The 19,478-nt window shown below is 38.1% G+C and overlaps 1 protein-coding gene across 4 annotated transcripts; it reads right to left on the bottom strand.

Moving 5' to 3' along the window:
• Positions 1 to 173: 173 nt before the first annotated feature.
• On the bottom strand, positions 174 to 17,164 carry LOC118801889 (NACHT, LRR and PYD domains-containing protein 12-like). Of its 4 annotated transcripts, none has more exons than XM_036562290.1 (12): positions 16,982 to 17,164; positions 15,230 to 15,332; positions 14,499 to 14,597; positions 14,161 to 14,259; positions 13,823 to 13,921; positions 10,943 to 12,940; positions 10,057 to 10,230; positions 7,310 to 7,483; positions 6,883 to 7,056; positions 4,272 to 4,445; positions 3,599 to 3,645; positions 174 to 1,008 (listed from the first exon to the last, which is right to left on the bottom strand). In XM_036562290.1, the coding sequence occupies exons 2-12, from the start codon at positions 15,277 to 15,279 to the stop codon at positions 470 to 472; spliced, it is 3,627 nt and encodes a 1,208-aa protein (XP_036418183.1). In that variant the 5' UTR covers positions 15,280 to 15,332; positions 16,982 to 17,164; the 3' UTR covers positions 174 to 469. The 4 variants fall into 4 exon arrangements, with proteins under 4 accessions (XP_036418183.1, XP_036418184.1, XP_036418185.1 ...); XM_036562291.1 differs by having other exon boundaries at positions 14,161 to 14,256; positions 15,804 to 17,164; XM_036562292.1 differs by having other exon boundaries at positions 13,823 to 13,918; positions 15,804 to 17,164.
• Positions 17,165 to 19,478: the final 2,314 nt, after the last annotated feature.

Genomic DNA, 19,478 nt, shown 5'->3' on the forward strand with positions numbered 1-19,478 from the left:
TGCTAAAGTGTCTCAGGCACAGGACAAAAAAGTATTCTGAAAGTTGGACTGAAAGTTGGCACAATTTGGAGCAAATTTGAGATTTTTCTGGCAGCTAATTCCAGGTTTGGGTAGCTAAATGCTGATTTACCATCCTTGTTTCTTTTTCTAAAAACTGCTAGCTGACCAGTCTGGAGTAATATGAGAGGCGTGTTTATATTCTTTTAATAGATAGAGTGACTTACATACAAGTAGTTAACTAACTGCAGTCAGCATACAGATCTTTATACTGGTGTAATGTGCTCCAACTACATTCCATTTGATTTAATTAAATCTGATATCTACATTCTAGGTTTTACCACTTCACCAGAACTCCTGAACACATTTACTTCCAATGTGTAGTCATGGACTAATGAATCCTTAATATATATTTTTATGACGTGTTGTTACCACGTGTTGTTTCGTCTTGATGCATCTGGTCCTCCAGTACTCAGTCGGCTTTTCTCACATATACACCCGAGGACCCATCAGCAACCCAAAACCCAGCGTAGAGTGGCTCAGTAAATCTGGTGTGGAATGTATGTAAGTGGGTCATTGTGTCAGGTAAAATGCTGTAGAAGGACAGAGTGCCGGACCCCCAGTCCAGATACACTCCCACTCTGCAGGAGGGTGAAGGAGGGTCAGGTATGGTAGATTCCTTTTCATTGTGCCAGGCAGAGTAACTAGTACCAGAGCAGAACAGACTCCAGGACTGATCATTGTATCCAAACCAACAGTCGTTGCTGCGTCCTTTCCTGCTGATTCCTTTATATGACACTGAAAAAGCAACCCCAACCCCACTGTACTCAGCCTCCCAGTAACAGCGTCCAGTCAGACTCTCTTTAGACATAACCTGCCTACAGAAATCAAATCTGTCCGGATGATCTGGATACGGCTGTTCTTCTTTCACACAGTTTGCCTTTCTGTTCTCCTCAGACAGAAAGAGTTCACTATTTGCTGTGTTTGGGTCCAGCGTGATCTCACAGGAATCTGCACAAAAACACAGATGAATGAGAAAATACAAACAGGATCAATATACCCATTCACATTAGCAGCATTTAGGAGACACTTTTACCCAGAGCAACTTACAAAACTGCTTTGTTGTACACACACACAAATATAGGTTAGGCTAAATACAGTGGTGTGAAAAAGTGTTTGGCCCCTTCCTGATTTCTTAATCTTTTGCATGTTTGTCACACTTAAATGTTTCAGATCACAACTAAACATAAAATGCAGTTTATAAATGAAGGTCTTTATTATTAAGGGAAAAAGAAATCCAAACCTACAGGGTCCTGTGTGAAAAAGTGATTGCCCCCTAAACCTAATAACTGGTTGGGCCACCCTTAGCAGCAACAACTGCAATCAAGAGTTTGCGATAACTGGCAATGAGTCTTTTACAGCGCTGTGGAAGAATTTTGGCCCACTCGTCTTTGCAGAACTGTTGTAATTCAGCCACATTGGAGGGTTTCCGAGCATGAACCGCCTTTTTTAAGGTCATGCCACAGCATCTCAATTGGATTCAGGTCAGGACTTTGACTAGGCCACTCCGAAGTCTTAATTTTGTTTTTCTTAAGCCATTCAGAGGTGGACTTGCTGGTATGTTTTGGATCATGGTCCTCCTGCAGAACCCAAGTGCGCTTCAGCTTGAAGTCACGAACAGATGGCCAGACATTCTCCTTCAGGATTTTTTGGTAGACAGCAGAATTCATGGTTCCATTTACCACAGCAAGTCTTCCAGGTCCTGAAGCAGCAAAACAGCCCCAGACCATCACACTACCACCACCATATTTTACTGTTGGTATGATGTTCCTTTTCTGAAATGCTGTGTTACTTCTACGCCAGATTTAATGGGACATACACCTTCCAAAAAGTTCAACTTTTGTCAGTCCACAGAGTATTCTCCCAAAAGTCTTGGGGATCATCAAGATGTTTTCTGGCAAAACTGAGATAAGCCTTTATGTTCTTTTTGCTCAGCAGTGGTTTTCGTCTTGGAACTCTGCCATTCAGGCCATTTTTGCCCAGTCTCTTTCTTATGGTGGAGTCATGAACACTGACCTTAACTGAGGCAAGTGAGGCCTGCAGTTCTTTGGATGTTGTTGTGGGGTCTTTTGTGACCTCTTGGATGAGTCGTCGCTATGCTCTTGGGGTAATTTTGGTCGGCCGGCCACTCCTGGGAAGGTTCACCACTTTGTTTCTCATCGTTTCTGAATTTCTTTGGATTGCAGCATGATGTCTAGCTTTTGAGGATCTTTTGGTCTACTTCACTTTGTCAGGCAGGTCCTATTTAAGTGATTTCTTGATTGAGAACAGGTGTGGCAGTAATCAGGCCTGGGTGTGGCTAGGGAAATTGAACTCAGCTTTCCAAAGATGTGATAAACCACAGTTAATTTATGTTTTAACAGGGGGGCAATCACTTTTTCACACAGGGCCCTGTAGGTTTGGATTTCTTTTTCCCTTAATAATAAAGACCTTCATTTATAAACTGCATTTTGTGTTTACTTGTGTTATCTTTGTCTGATATGTAAATTTGTTTGGTGATCTGAAACAGTGTGTGACAAACATGCAAAAGAATAAGAAATCAGGAAGGGGGCAAACACTTTTTCACACCACTGTATCTGTGTAGATATACCCTTGAGCTAAGATTTCCTGTGTTTATATTTTTTGTCAAAACATAATAGTTAACCATTAGATTGAGCACATGCAGAGTGCTAAAAAAGTGACTTCTGCTTGTTTTTCTGTCTGTAGTTTTTAAGTGTTTTTGCTTAGTATTTTAGTCTCACTTGGAGAGACTTCAAACACTGACACCCTGTTTTACTAAATTTTTACATGTAAAAACATGTATGAACTTGACGACACTGAAAAACACAACCACAAAAGAATGTATAGAGGATTGCGTCTTTCAAACGAGCAAAATAGCTTTTGCTGTCCATTTTTTAATTACTAAATTCATATGATGAAATAGATGAAATTAGCACCCAGAATTTGATTTACAAAGCCTGAAAGTTATTTTGAGAATGGCGATTGTGTTTAATCACATACTAATCTGCTGCTCATTTTGCATCATGACTGCTGTCACTGTACTTTTTAAAAAAAAATGGAAAAAAAGAAAAAAATTATCATAAGCTTTTTTTAAAGTACTTCAAATGTTTGGAATGAAAGAAAATATTCGAGAGGAGGGCTTTTTCATGCCAGGATATAATGCTTGTCCTGAAACAAATAAAATATTTTACAATGTAAAATATGAAAAATTGGTCAAAAAATTCTGAAGCTATCAGTCCACTTTCACTGAATATACTGTAGAATGTTCAAGAAATGTTTTTTAAATGTCAGTTTAGGAAGAATTTAGAATCAGTCAAGAGCAAACTGCTAAGAGAATGAGGCATAGCTTAGATTTAGAGTGAACATTTAGAGAAAATTCTGTATGCACGGCCAACAACAGCTGGTTAATAAAGCACTCATGACTCATGCTCAACTTGCATAAAGTTCAGAGGCATAAAGAGTCATAAAGGATGGCTCTAGGTATTGAACTACAACATGCAGTGAAGAATATGCAGCAATGGAGTGACACAGATGAACTTACATTTCTTTAGTCCTGGTTTCATCCTGATCATCCCTCCATGTTCCACCCTACAGAGGAAATACACACACTCTTTTATACAAACCATCAAATGCATTAATTTAAAGTAAAACAGAAAGTACACCTTCTCTCTCTCTCTCTGCAATTTCTTTTACTCACACACTTAACACATGCACATGCAGCTAAATAAATAATTTCCAGTGCAAGTGAAATAACTGAATCTGTCTTTCTAAATGACTGATTGAATAAATTTATTTAGGTTTAGCACAGGGGTACACTATCTGTATCCAACAAAAACAAATTCATAAAGGAAAGCTTTGCATTTCTCTTTGAAAAATAAAATGAATCTTTATAGAAAAATATCTCTAAATGTTTACTGGCCAGATGAATGTAAAATGTGGTAGGGCTCTAAATGTTTAGATGAAAATATTTAGATGTTATAGAAGTGTTCATGCTTCTTTTGGCTCCTCTTATCAATTAAAAATCTGTTATTAACATAAAATCATTCTTAAAGAAAAAAAAGACTAACAACTCTAGACATCCCTTATTACCTCCATATAAATTTTGGATTTCTCTTGAGGAACCAAAACCACCAAAAGAATCCCAACAGTCCAAGAATACTCCACTGAATCTAATCAGTTTGTGTTTGAAATCATTCCTAAAGAGTTTTCCATACCCAAGTGTGTCCAGTGTGCAGTGTGGATTCTCCAGTAGATCAGACAGCAGCTTTTCTCCAGACTCTCCTGGGTAATTATAGGTCAGATCTAGTTCTCTTACGTGGGATGGGTCTAGTTTCAGAGCTGATGCCAGAGAAGAACAGCCTTTAACTTTGACCATACAACCAGACAATCTGCAGAAATGAAGGGAAATGAGAGACAGATGCCATTTACTAGGGGTGTGGGAAAAAATCGATTCTTAGATGCATTGCGATGCAGATGTGAACGATTCTGAATCGATTCACAAATGTCAAAAATCGATTTTCTAAATATTTAATTTATAACGTAAGGTTGACGGAACGTAAAAGGTGGAACTTGAAAGTGGGTAAGTGCAGTGCCCGGACAGTCTGTGGCGGCACATAACAAAGACACAACTGGATGAGCGAGAAATCTGACTGGCTCCCTCTGCATTAAAAGCCAGGTTACATCAGGAATCACAACCCAAATGATAAGAAGAGCCATTTTGTCCTTTCAACAAAAATCAGACCACCTTGGGAGCCACAACATTTAATGTCCAATATGTGTCAGTATGTGATAATGTCCTAGTGTAGGCTAAACAATATAAATGAGAGCACAGACTTACTTCTTCTCCAGCTTCTTGTTTGAATTTTCCCATTCCACCTTAAAATCTGACTGAGGCGCCGAATGTAAATGTGGCACCATTTAAGGTGGAACGGGAAAATTCGAAAGAGAAGCGACTTCAGCTTCCCAACTGTTTAGTGTTTGACAGTTTCTCGTTGCAGATTTAACGTACCAGGAAAACAACTGCACTGCTTATAAATGCGAATAACGCATCGTTGCTATGTGACCTGCAGTCTGGACGTTGCGAAACAGGGCTTTCACGCTATGTTGCACACATCCTGCCTCGAAGATATTTTACTGACACAGCGACCCCCCGCCTCCTGTCTCTACAATGAGATCAAAACCGAAGTTATAAAATCACTGAATTAAATGGGTAGGACGGCTGTAACGTGCTGCGTGGTCATCCATTACCACTGGATCTTATTTCACCGTAACTGCGGATTTTATTGCAGATGAGTGGCAGCAGCGTCTCATACTCTGAACAAGAGCAGTGAATGCGCCTTCTACAGGGAGATTTACTCGAAAGAGGCCCCGAATATTCTGTAATAACTTTTGCTAGGACGAATCAATCTGAACGAAACAACATGCAATGTGCTCCTCAGTATATGGAGCTTCGAACAAGCTGGGATGCCCGTGCGTCGGAGCAATGAGGCAGGCGCCAGACGGCCGTTGTGACGTTTAACCTCCATTTGCAACTAACGGGACCATTCCCCTGTATCCCTTCATGTGTCTGGCAGAAAACAGAGGTCACTTCCAGCATCACATGTAATGCAATACTTACACATATGTCAAAGTATGTAGTGTATTTTTTTGGTTCAGATTGCTTCATCCTAATGGGAGTTACAACAGAATATTTGGGGCCTATTTCAAGTGAATCTCCCAGTAGTTCACTTGCCACATCACTTCCATTTGATTTATTGATAAAAGATATTGGAAGTAAATTCATTATGGATCATTACAAATACTTTGTTTTAAAAGTACCAAGTCCTCAGACAGTGAGAAAATAGAAACACTGTATAGATAAAAAAGATGTATCAAGATGCATCGATAATCATTTTATAATCGCATCGCAGCCCTCTGAATCGTAATCGAATCGAATCTTGAGGTGCCTAGAGATTCCCACCCCTACCATTTACATACAGCAAAAACCAGCTGCAGTTCAGTACAACATAACAAAACAATTTGATAAAATGTAACAATATACAAACTGATGCAACAGTTTACTTAGCTGTTCATGAAGAAATATGCGAATAAGTAAAATAAGTAAAAACTGCATGTTCAAGTTATGGTCAAAGGAGACAAAACAGCTTTGCCAAACTATTTTAGTGCTCCCTACTTTTCAGCAACCATGCTGTCTCTATATTCAATGTTTGTTTCCTTTCCTACTTTCTTAAGAAAGTATAGCTCAAAAGAGGAGAGGAGGCATAAAAGGGGTTGGTCTCTCTTTGGTTAGTGAGTGAAATATATTTTTTTACATAACATCAGATTTGATCTTTTTGCACCTTTTCAGTGAGTACTGATGAACACTCTTGCGCTACCTGTGCTTCTTTTATTCTATATTCCTTTATGTGAATGTAGTTCCCTTATTGCCCTCACTACTCTCACAAGAGCGTGTGGCAGAAACCTTACCACTAAGGGAAGTCCTATCCTGTTTAGATTTTTTACTTTTTACTTTGGACATATTAAGCATAATTCATCATATTATCTGAAAGACAATTCTCTTGTTTTTCCATAACCTTCCATCAAAATGTAATGATTTGACCACCTATTAAACATCTTTAGAGTAATTTGAAACACATAGTCCAAATCACATTATTCAAAATGTCTCATTAACCATCTGTGCCTCTATCCTTATAAAAAAGTATTTTGCACATCCTGAGGTGGCTGAATAACATCTCATATCTACAACAACATGATCAACTATAGTAATATCTGAATAAAACTAAAAATCAACTTTTATCATTTAGATTCTAATTCACATAAGTTCACCTAAGTATCTCCAGTTTACAGTATGAACTCTTCAGTCCAGTAGAGAGCAGCCCCACTCCTGAATCATGCAGGTCATTGTTACTGAGGTCCAGCTCTTTCAGGGAGGACTTTACTGATTGTAGAGCAGAGCAGAGACTTTCACAAGCATTCCCCCCAAGATTACAGAAAGCTAGTCTGCAACAGGGGAGAAATTCCAATCATAAAATGCATACAAAGAAGTTTTTCTGAATGGCATTAAAGAAAAAAAGTGTTGTTCATACAACTCACAAAAATAATTATTCTGTATGTATATATTGCTGTTACAGTTAGAGTCTCAAAATCTGTTAAATTCAGAAAAATTCAAAATTCTAAATAATGTATCTTTTATTTGCAACTGTCCCTTGTTGTCGTAAACTGTTTCAGTTTTTCGAGTTCACAGAAAGCTCACATGAGTGTCTCCAGTTTACAGTGTGAACTCTTCAGTCCAGCAGAGAGCAGCTCCACTCCTGAATCATGCAGGTTGTTGTTACTGAGGTCCAGCTCTTTCAGTGAGGAGTCTGCTGATTGTAGAGCTGATGCTAGTTTTTCACAGGAATTTGAGGTGAGATTACAGCCAGCTAGTCTATAAAGGCAGAGAAAATACAAAAATCAGGGAATTGGAATGGAGTGACATTAATCTCCATGTGCCACTTTGTCTTTGCATCTGGAAATGTATGCTTCACAGGGGGCAATAAACAAGCAAAAAGCTTTTGTGTTCAGCTAAAGCAGGTGTGTTTTAATGAATATAAGCCTACTAGATTGATCTCTGCTGTAAATAAAAATTAATTTGTGTACTCTTATGCTTTCTTCGACTCCTGTGCCTAGAGGGTTGTGGCATTGCTAGGGATTAAGCTCATGATTTCCTAACAATATGACCAGGGCTTAAAGCAAGCAAGCAAGCAAGCAAAGTTTATTTATATAGCAATTTTTCACAACAGGTGTTGTCACAAAGCAGCTTTACAAAGAAATCAGCATTTCAGAAAGAAATCTGGGTCCAAGCCCCCATGAGCAAGCCAGTGGCAACAGTGGCAAGGAAAAACTCCCTAAGAAACAGGAAGAAACCTTAAGAGGAACCAAGACTCAGAAGGGGAACCCATCCTCCTCTGGTCGACATCGGATAGTAAACATTGTTAGTATAAAGTATTATAGTACAAAAGCGGGGAAACAGGTGGAGCAAATGATTAATTTGATTAGTTTAGTTCATGCAGCAGCAGCATCAGTGGGGTCAGGTTGTGAGGGTGAGGGTTGCACAGCGTTGTACTGCATGAAGCTCAATGGTGGTAAGCCGGTCCAGAGGGCTGGCAGCAGTGGCACCCGATCAAGGCAGAAGAGGCAGCAGCATCAGATGCACAGGATGGGCAGCTGTTCAAATCGGCAAAGAAAAGAAAGGAAGGAAAAACACACAGAGTCAGTTCTGTAATGGGTGACTGATCACAGATTACAGTGTTAGCAGAGCAGCAGAGACTCTGGCAGGTATAGAATTGACAGGGAAAACTAATTACCAAAGGCTTGACTATACAAGTAAGTTTTTAGCCTAGACTTAAAGACTGAGGCTGTGTCTGAGTCCTGAACATTAACAGGAAGACTATTCCAAAGCTGGGGGGCTTTGTATGAGAAAGCTCTCCCCCCTGACATAATTTTATTAATTCTAGGTACTAATAGTAAGCTAGCACCTTGTGATCTAAGTAGGCATGATAGTTCATAGTGGGAGAGAAGTTCACTCAGGTACTGTTTACAGCTTTATAAGTCAGTAAGATAATTTTATAATCAATGTGAAATTTAACTGGTAACCAGTGTAGGTTTGATAGAACTGGGCTGACATGGTCAAATTTTCTGGTTCTAGTAAGAACTCTGGCTGCAGCATTCTGGACTAGCTGAAGCTTGTTAAGGCTTTTGCTCGGACATCTAGCCAGCAGGGCATTACAGTAATCTAGCCTTGAAGTAATAAATGCGTGAACTAACTTTTCTGCATCCTGTATTTGTATTTCTTAATTTAGCAATATTGCGGAGATGCAGGAAGGCTGTTCTAGTAATATTAGTTATATGTGCATCGAAGGACAGATCAGGGACCAAGATGTTTTTTACAGATGATCTTGATGCAACTGAGAAATTGTTAAATTTAAGTGTTAAATTAGACAATTTGTTTCTAGCTGCTTTTGGACCAAGAAGTAGAACCTCTGTTTTATCCGAGTTAATAAGGAGAAAGTTACTCGACATCCAGTTTTTTATGTCTTTTATACAGTCCTCAATCTGTATAAAAGACATAAAAGACTGAATGTCAATTAACTAAACAGATGCATCGTTTACGAAGCCCATGTTCATCGCTTCTAAAAATCAAAAGAAGTCAGCTGTTACATTTCTCAGAAATTTCAGCCAAGAACGTGCTATCCATTTTCAAAGTTAAGAAAAGAAATTCTAAGAGATCCCTCTTGCACTGTGTGATATCAGAACACACATTGTTGTGGACTAGGTAGGGGCATCAGACAACAGCCAATGAACAGCCTGATATTGTAAAGACAGACTACACTCAGTGGTGCTCCCCTGGGATGTTGCTGGCTTAAGTCATTTAAATTCAAATTTATTTATATAGCACTTTTTATAATATGTTGCCAAAAATCAGCTTTAGCGAAATCTGGGTTTAAGACCAAAGTAGTAATGAAAACCTTCATAAGAGCAATATGAGGAAAACTTAAGAGGGACCCTCCTACTCTGGTCAACACTGGATAGCAAAACAATAACACAAAAAGAGTGATATGTATAGAAAAGAAAGATTTGACAACAATAGTGGCAACAAATATACAACAGTAGTTATGAAAAGAGAAAAAGGCCTGTCATTGGACCAAAGTATTTATATTAAATAATGGGAACAAATGACTACTGTTAGAAGCAAGTGCGTTACAAATGAAAACTAGATCTATAAAACCCATTGACAATGCTTGAAATGCATAACAATGCTGTTTTCTATATTGTCATATCCCAGACACCACAATACATGTTTTAAAATGGCTTTAAATATGGACAATTGTAGTAAACTTGTATTATGTAGAATTCTACATTAAAAACAAGAAGAAACCAAAAATGGTGCTGTGAGAAGTTCACAGTCTATTGTGCCTTCTCAGCTTTTTCCATTTTGGAAAGAATTTAGAGAAAGATAACCTGAGCATCTCCAGTCGACAGTATGAATCCTTCAGTCCAACAGAGAGCAGCCCCACTCCTGAATCATGCAGGTCATTATTACTGAGGTCCAATTCAATTAGGAGGGAGTTTGCTGATTGTAGAACTGAGCAAAGAGTTTTACAGGAATTTGTGGTGAGATTACAACCATCTAGTCTGAAGGAAATAACACAGAAAATAGAACAACTGTAAAAAAGAGTTGTAAAATAAAGTGTCAGAGGATTTTTTTTTATTTATTTGATATCTGTCATTAGTAAAAACTAATATGTTTCCCAGATGTTCTTCTGTGTGCAGAACAAGAAAGAATATAATTTGATGACTGCAGGCATAATTAAAGGAATTGCAGTTTTACAGCAAGTAATTTTCGAGACACCTAATACAATAAATCAAACCATGGCAAGTAATGTACTGGCTAATAAATTTGTGTCCCTGTATCACATGCAAGTGTTTCTGTTTCAGCTTGCTTAATTTTGAATTCTGCTTTTGCAGATAAAAGCCATTGCTTTGAGAATAGCATCACAACACAGTGTTACAAATTGTTTGCATGTAAGTTTGTGAGTTGTGCTCTGGAGAGGGAAACTGCAGACTCGTTCTAAAAAGGCCAGTTAGATTATTTCATATAAGGAGAGCACCCTCTTATTATATGAAATAATCTAACTGGCCTTTTTAGGGTCTGCCTTAAATCAATGACAGATTTTATGACTAGCAACAACCAGTGTGTACTGTGAGAAAATGAATGTTAATTTATTCTTTCCATCAGTACTAAGGCCTTGGGAAATTGCCTAGTCTGCCTATAGCAGGCACTGACTTAAAATCAATATTCAAATAATTAATTGATATATTAGATCAATGTAGAAACATCACTCACAAAGCCTTTCTGGTGACAGTCACAGCTGGGATCAGTCTCATATAACCCTCCTCTGATGTGTTGTATTTCTTCAGGTCCAGCTTATCCAGCTCCTCCTCTGAGATCAGAAGCATGCAGACTAGTGCTGAACACTGTTCAGGAGAAAGCTTCTCTTCTGAATGTTTATCTGATCTTAGATACCGCTGAAGATCTCTGGAGAGAGACTGGTCATTCATTTCAGACAGACAGAAGAAAAGATTGATGGATCTCTCAGTTGAGATATAATATTGTTTATCATCTCTATTGATGAATCTCTTTATGTACTCTGTGATTCTGTTTGAGCTGCCCTGTATGTGTGTCAGTAGACCTTGCAGGAGTCTCTGATTGGGCTCCAGTGAGATGCCTAGCAGGAAACGAAGGAAAAGATCCAGGTGTCCATTTTCACTCTGTAATGCTTTATCCACTGCTCCCTTTAGAAGCTCTTTCAATTGAATATTCTTGTCCCACTCACTGTATTGTGGTTTAAATATCTGCAGTGGCTCCATATTCTTGTTTAAGAAGCAATGAAACACATAAACAGCAGCCAGGAACTCCTGAAAGCTCAAGTGAACAAAGCAGTAGACCTTCCTCTGGTGAAGCACACATTCCTCTCTAAAGATCTCAGTGAAAATCCCAGAATACACTGAGGCCTCAGTGACATCAATGCTGCTCTCTCTCAGGTCCTCTTCATAGAACATCACATTGCCCTTCATCAGCTGTTTGAAAGCCAGTTCAGCCAGTTTCAGAAGAATGGTTCTGTTTAATTCCAGCAGTTTCTTTGGGTCTTTCTCATCGTTCTCCTCAAACTTCTGATTCTTCATGGTTGTCTGAGTGAGCATGAAGTGTGAGTACATTTCAGTCAGAGTTTTAGGGATTTCTGTATGACGCTGTTTCATGATTCTCTGAAGAACAGTGGCTGAGATCCAGCAGAAGACTGGAATGTGGCACATGATGTGGAGGCTCCTCACTTTTTTAATGTGTGAGATGATTCTCTTGGCTTGGTCTTCATCACTGATCCTCTTCCTGAAGTACTCCTCCTTCTGTGGGTCACTGAATCCCTGAATTTCTGTCACACGGTTGATGTATTTAGGAGGGATCTGATCGGCTGCTGCTGGTCTGGAGGTTATCCAGATCAGAGCAGAGGGAAGCAGCTCTCCTTTGATGAGGTTTGTCATCAACACACCCACTGATGATGTCATGGTGATGTCATATACTTTCTCACACTGTTCAAAGTTCAGTGGAATTCTGCTTTCATCCAGACCATCAAATATAAACACAGCTTTGAGCTGATCAAAAATCTTTGGGACCAAATCTTTGAGCTCAGGATGGAAGTCACACAGAAGTCCATGAAGACTGTATTGATCATCTTTAATCAAGTTTAGCTCCCGGAACGGAAGCACAAACATGAAATCTACATCCTGATTGGCTTTTCCTTGAGCCCAGTCCAGAATGAACTTCTGCACAGAGACAGTTTTTCCAATGCCAGCAATTCCTTTAGTCAGCACAGCTCTAAATTCCTGAATTTTTGGTCTGCTGTCATCTTTTATTTCTTTTGTACTTTCTTTGTGTTGGATTTCTGGTTTTGAATTTAACACTGCAGTTCTAATGTTCTTTTCTTGCATTTCTCTTTTGGGATCTTGTAGAGGTTTAAATATATCTGAGCAATCAATTGGAGCATCTTTTAAGTGTTTCCTGGAAGTTTTGTAAGGATGTATCAGTGAAACCTCATGTTCTTCATTCACTCCTTCACTTTCTCCTTCTACAATGTAGAGCTGTGTGTAAATCCTGTTGAGGAAAACTTTATTTTCTTTTGTTTTGATTCCCTCAAATAAGCTCTCATATTTGGTCTTCATGCAGGTTTTGTGTCTCTCTAAGACTCTCTGCAGGACATCATCTACTGGTTGGTAAACATCTTGCTGCAGATTCCCAGTTACTTGTGCTTCTTTGTGTGTCTGCAGTGCTGTTTCTGTGCAGGGCTGCCTGATGGAGACAAAACAGAGTAACACAAACATGATGAACACAATTCAAAATGGGCAAAACTACCTACAACATATGATCTGTTTTCATATGATTTTATTGCGCAATATTTGAACTTAATGTGTTCGTAATTTAGTAGTTTCTTCTTTAGGTTTGTCTCGATCACAAAATGGACTGAATCAGATGAAGTACACATTGCAATAAAAAAAAAAATGTTTCTAGAGTAACAAATGATCAGTGAAGTAATTAACCCAACCTCAGCCATGTCCCTGAGGTCTTTAAGTTATCTGTTGTGAAGCCATAATTTAAGAAACTGCACTTGATCCCTCTGATAGCTCACAATTTCTTCCTGTTTTCACTGTTTGAAGAATTTGTTATCTAAAAGCTATATTCTTTTTTTAAGTAAGTGATTCCTTGTCATAGTTGCCTGTAACAAAAGATAAAAATTAGCCTATTCTGTGACCAGGATTGTTTAATGGAAGACAACAGTGGAGCTTGAGTTTTGTGTTGGGAGTGATGTGACCAAATGGAAAAAAAAAAATTAGCTTGCACTTGCAAACATTTCAGCCCCATGAAAACGTCTATGAATGCAGAAAAATAATAAAATGTCTTTAGGGCATGAGTTCCATGCAGATTTGTTCTGTTTGATTAATGAACGAGGCCCACTGTATTTTAGGCTACATGAATATTTGTCTGCATACCATTTCTAATTTCTACAGACCATTCATGACTCTGCAACACAGTCAGTGATGGGGCATATTGGACTGTTTGTCCACTGTTACCATAGCCATGAGGCAACCAAAATGTGTGCTGTGCTCTGTTTTTTAAACATTCAGAACTATTGTTTCATTAGACATCAGTGTTACACAAAGGGTAATAACTTACTCGAAGTCAGAAGGCACAGGCCCATGGCTGAATTCAGGACAATTCTCCATGGACCGGTCACTCTCTATGGACGCACAGCTGGGCTCTTCTGCCCCACTGCTGAATTCAAGATGATATGTGCAATGTTAAAATGACTTTTAGCTTTGCCTTCTCTTTCTCATACTTTGGCCACACTTTTCTTCTTTCTTTAGAACACCACTGATGAAATACATTTGGAATTATTTTACTTCTATCTGCACAGAGCAGAGGGCAGTGAAGGAAGATCTGCTCTGTCATTTAAACATTCAAAACTGTTGTTTCATCACTTATCAGTGTTATACTGAAGGGTGATAACATACTCTGGATTAGAAGTCACAGGTCCACTGCTGAATTCGGGACAATTCTCCATGGACCGGTCACTCTTTATGGACGCACAGCTGGGCTCTTCTCCTTTACTGCTAAATTCAAGATGATATGTGCGATGTTAAAATGACTTTTAGCTTTGCCTTCTCTTTCTCACACTTTGGTCACACTTTCCCTCTTTCTTTAGAACACCACTGATGAAATACATTTGGAATTATTTCAATTCTATCTGCACAGAGCAGACGGCAGTGAAGGAAGGTCTGCTCTGTTATTTAAACGTTCAAAACTGTTGTTTCTTCATTTATCAGTGTTATACTGAAAAGTGATAACTTACTCTAAGTCAGAAGGCACAGGTCCACTGCTGAATTCGGGACAATTCTCCATGGACCGGTCACTCTTTATGGACGCACAGCTGGGCTCTCCTCGTCTGCTGCTGCATTCAGGATGATATGTGCCATTTTAAAATGACTTTTAGCTTTGTCTTCTCATGTTCACATTTTGGTCACACTTTCTTTCTAGGATACCACCGATTAAATATATTTAGTATTGTAGTGACCTGCTACTGGCTGGCCCTTGTGCCAACACCACAGTATTATTGTACTTCTATCTGCATTAAGCAAAGGGCAGTGAAGGAACAAAGAGGAAAGAGAAAGGTCTAGACAAAGAGGAAGAGCAGAATGTGTGTGGTCATGTCATTGAATCTCTTTCCCCTCTCCCCCTAAACTACTACACACCTTTGGTTTGCACTACACAACTTGTACAGTCTGCTGCTGCATATCTGATTAGTCCCTCTACCACCCCCACCACACCCCCCCCCCACCTGAAGGGAACCAGCTATTGAAGAAAATTGCCAAATAAATATTGTTATGATCTTTTGAGACAGACACATTATTTGCAGCAATTCAGTTATTTTCTTTAATTAAATTTAATAGCTGAATTTGGCGGGTGAAACTTGACTACTGTCACTGCTAGCGGTCAATTACCCAGAAATATCCAGTCATGAGTCGCTCTGTGGTCACAAACTGAACGCTGATGAAAAGTGATGCCTTTATAGAAACTACTCACTTTTGTCCCAAAGTTCCTCCTTCACTGCTGGAATTATGAAACTCCATCATAGAGTTATTACTCTTCTTCCACAGCTCAGAAGTGCTCCCTGTGAACAATTCAGCTGAAAAATATTCACAGCGTGCTGAAATAGGGTTTGTAGACAAATTAAATTAGATTAATAAATATTTATATACCTTTTATAAAAAAAAAAAACTACAAGAACAACATATGACATAAAATCTAGCATGACACATGGATAGGATTGTTTTTTAAATATAATTTTCCACTAATCTAGTACTGTCTTGCACTAGATAAGATCCTTTACTCATCACATTCATGATTTTTCATTTTAATTTTTTTAACTGCTTTGTACATAAACACTCATGTATAACCCATGCAACATAAAAACCATTATATAATGAAATACTTCATTTTTTTAAGTCTAATGGTAATGCTTTATCATTTACTTTAGTTTAATCTTTCCCAAATGTGCACACTTATTTAGCAATAGAAAGGATTAAGGCTTCAGTCATTATTTATCCACAAAAATCAGCCAGCTTTCCATTCATAATTTGCTATCTCTCTTCCTCACCCAAAACCAGCTCCAGTATCCCAATGCTGTATCCCAGTCGCTTCCCACTCTCTGACTCTCAGGTTTCAACACTTCAACAACTGGAGCACAGTAGCACGAATGTGTCACAGAATGTTGCACAACCACAACACCAAGTTGTTTAAACAAGTGTTTATAGACATCATTGATAAAACCTCACAAGCAGAAATAAATTTGTATTTTTTATTTATTATATTGGTAATTTACTTTACATCAATTGGTGGTGCTATTTTTCTTTCATAACAGAATGAGCGAGCTGATGGTTGAATGCCATAAAATGAAAAGTGTACTGAGCTTACCACAAACTCCCTGATTCTTTATTCTATTCAAGTGTTCACAAAAAAATTTAGGGAGACACCCAGGGTGGAGGATCTCTCTGCCATTGTTCACTGTATTACCATGACATCTGCAATTGTTTTTCATAAATCAGACAACATTAATGTGCTGGGCACCTTTCTAGTATCTGACACCAAATGTAATCACTTTAATCAATGAACAGTAGTAAGAAAATACAAATAAAAAACATGAACTGTGTAAGTTGATTTGTTGAGGTGACATTGCTGATTGAAAATTATTAGTGTGTTTATAGAGTTAAATATTTTGTGCCCTTATTTTTTTCTTGCATCTGTTCTGTGCATCTTAGCTCCTCCCTCTGACTCCACAAGGAAGAGATGAAAAGAAAAGATAAAAGACAAAACAATGTCAATCATTTTTACCAACATAGATGACCTTTGATTTTCATTCTTACTGGGCATTAATGATCTGCATTAATGATCCGTGTACTGACTGACTACTTATGAAGGTGCATTTTTTCATCTTTATCTCCTCACAACTTGATTTTTCTGAGCACACAAAACAAACACAACCTTAAAATGATTGACTTTGACAGAACAAATCTCAGCCACATTTGACCCAGAAGAAGTAGTGTTCAGACTAAACATCAGCCTTTTTAGAAACACAAACATCAAATATAAACACACAGGTTTCATTCAAATGTGAACCACTTTCAAAGAACAATACAGACTTTACAGGAAATAATCACATGACCTGCTCACTTTCAGTTTAAAACACCTGCTTGATACTGAAGGTCATAATTACTAACACAGAACAGAAAATATGACACTACAGTGAAATCTGACAAAAACTGAGACCACAGTTACCTTTTCTGAGGTTTGCTTCTCAGTCTTCAATGAGAAGGTCCAAGTCCATCTTCCTTAGGATGATCAAACAGGCTAGGCTTAGAGAGCTACAGCAGAACCATGGCTTCAGATCAACACACACTGAACCCCCATGTCAGTCCTGAAGACCACCCTGTTACACTACACACAAGTGTACAAACACTCTCTTCTGAAGTGCAAACTGAACTTTAATACATCTACAGATTCCTTTTCTCTACAACCAGAAATTGCAGTTGGACCACATTTCAGCCTCATTACGTCACAAGAGAAGTTAAAGCAGTACAGTGTAAAGTACTGCCTCACAGAAAACAACTGGAATAAAAGTAAAACATACCCAGCCAAACTGAAGGAAATCAGTTACATGTAGTTACTTAAATATATTGTGTTCAATACTAAATGTAAAAATATAGCCGCAAGCGGCAATCTGCGGGCTCCAAGCACCTGGAAGTCCTCGAGGAGTAATGCAGTGGCCCCTGGTCGTAGACTGCAGCAGATCTTCAGATTTTTAAGAAAGTTCTCCTTTTCCTATGATTAAGGCCACTAGCTGATACATCTGCTACAATCTACGCAACTCATTTTAACATCCATGACGGGGATTCGAACCCACAACCCTAGAGTTCAAAGGCAGAAGCTCTGACGCTGAGCCACAAGACGTCTGTGGCAAAACTGCAGTTTTTGAAACAATTTATTGAAAGGATGCAACAAGGAACCACGCACCATTTTAGGACAAAGTAGCAGCATAAACAAATTTCATGTCTCTGGACATTCTGTATTTTTAAGAAAAACCCCTCATTAAGATTAAGATAATTAAGTGTGTGTTCACAACAACTGCTACAGCACCATCCAACACCAGTAGAGGGAATCAATCCCACGACCTTAATCTTCAAAGGCAGATGTTTTCATGGTGAGCTACAAGAAGCCCATGGCAGACCTATTTTTTGAGAGAATTTATCGGTCTAGAGCAATAAGGAACCTAGCACCACCCCATTGGGAATTAGTTTCCACCTTGCAATTACTGTGACTATTGAGTAGTATAATTTCAAACGAAATCATAATACACTGTCAGTTTGTCAATTTGTATATTTGTGTCAAATTTTGTTATATTCAGACAATTATTGGTGTATTTTTAGCCTTTTATGGCAGAATAAGCCAATTCACACCAACTTATTCAAATCTTCAGCCACACTGTGCTTAAGTCATGATATTTTCAATATTTTCAATATGACAAAAATAATTTGATTTAAACTCAAGAATTAGTAAGAAATGTCTATTCTCCATCTTTTTTCAACCATGATATTACTGAAAGTTTTTTAAGACTTGTATTTGCAAAATTGTTAGGCTTAGTGAAAAACATTCAGAAATGCTCTTCGCTTAAAGACATACAGTAAAGCTTTCCATGTATATGTCAAAAATGACGTGCAGTTACTGATTTGGCTCCCTCTGGTGGCCAGAGAAAAATCTGACCAAAATTTGCTGAAATCAAATTATAGGATTTCCTGTACAGTACAACCTACACATTATGCAAAGTGTTAATGTGCCATTAAGGTGCATAATTTGAAACAATAATCATGTCTTTATTTTAATCTTAGGACTAATTACATTTTAGATTGTTGGCTGTACAATGAGCATTGTAAGAGCCAACTTAAGCCAATTCAAACCAAATGTCATATGTTTGCTCAACTGATCATTTTCAATGTATATATCAATTTTAGTCACAATCGGAGCATAAGTGACAGATTTGTGGTCCCTTGTTTCCGAATAGGCCGGACCGCACTGATTGATCCATAACTTGCAATAACATTGTGCTTAAAAGCCAAGGTTTTTTAAATAATTATTGATCTTGAGACTTCAACGGTTGTTTTGAGACCAAGTTTGAGACGATGCAAAAACATTTCAGCAAGAAGTATGAAAACATCAGTTTTCAAATTCCGATGATTTACATAAAAACAATAAAGTTTTTTAAAAGACTTGTATTTGCAAAATTGTCAGGCACAGTGGAAAGCAAAAAGTACAGAAATTGTCTTGACCTAAAGACATAGAGTAAAGCTTTCCACTAATAGTATATTTTTTATTAATTAGTTGAACATTGACATTTGCAGTTACTGATTTGGCTTCCTCTGGTGGCCAGAGAAATATAAAACACCTCTTGTGCTCTAATTAAAATTTGCTGAAATCAAATTATATGATTTCCTGTACAGTTAAGCAACCTACACATATTTGCAAAGTGTTAATTCTTATTAAGATGCATAATTTGAAACAATAGTCATGTCTTTATTTTAATCTTAGACAGGAATAATTACATTTTAGATTGTTGGCAGTACATTGAGCATTGTAAGAGCCAACTTAAGCCAATTCAAGCCAAATCTCATAGGTTTCCTCAGCTTATGATTTGCAATGTATATATCATTTTTGGTCACAATCAGAGCATAAGTGACAGATTTGTGGTCCCTTGTTTCTGAATCGGCTGGACCAAACTGAT

This window comes from Colossoma macropomum, unplaced genomic scaffold, assembly GCF_904425465.1.
Source record: "Colossoma macropomum unplaced genomic scaffold, Colossoma_macropomum, whole genome shotgun sequence".
Lineage (NCBI taxonomy): Eukaryota > Metazoa > Chordata > Actinopteri > Characiformes > Serrasalmidae > Colossoma > Colossoma macropomum.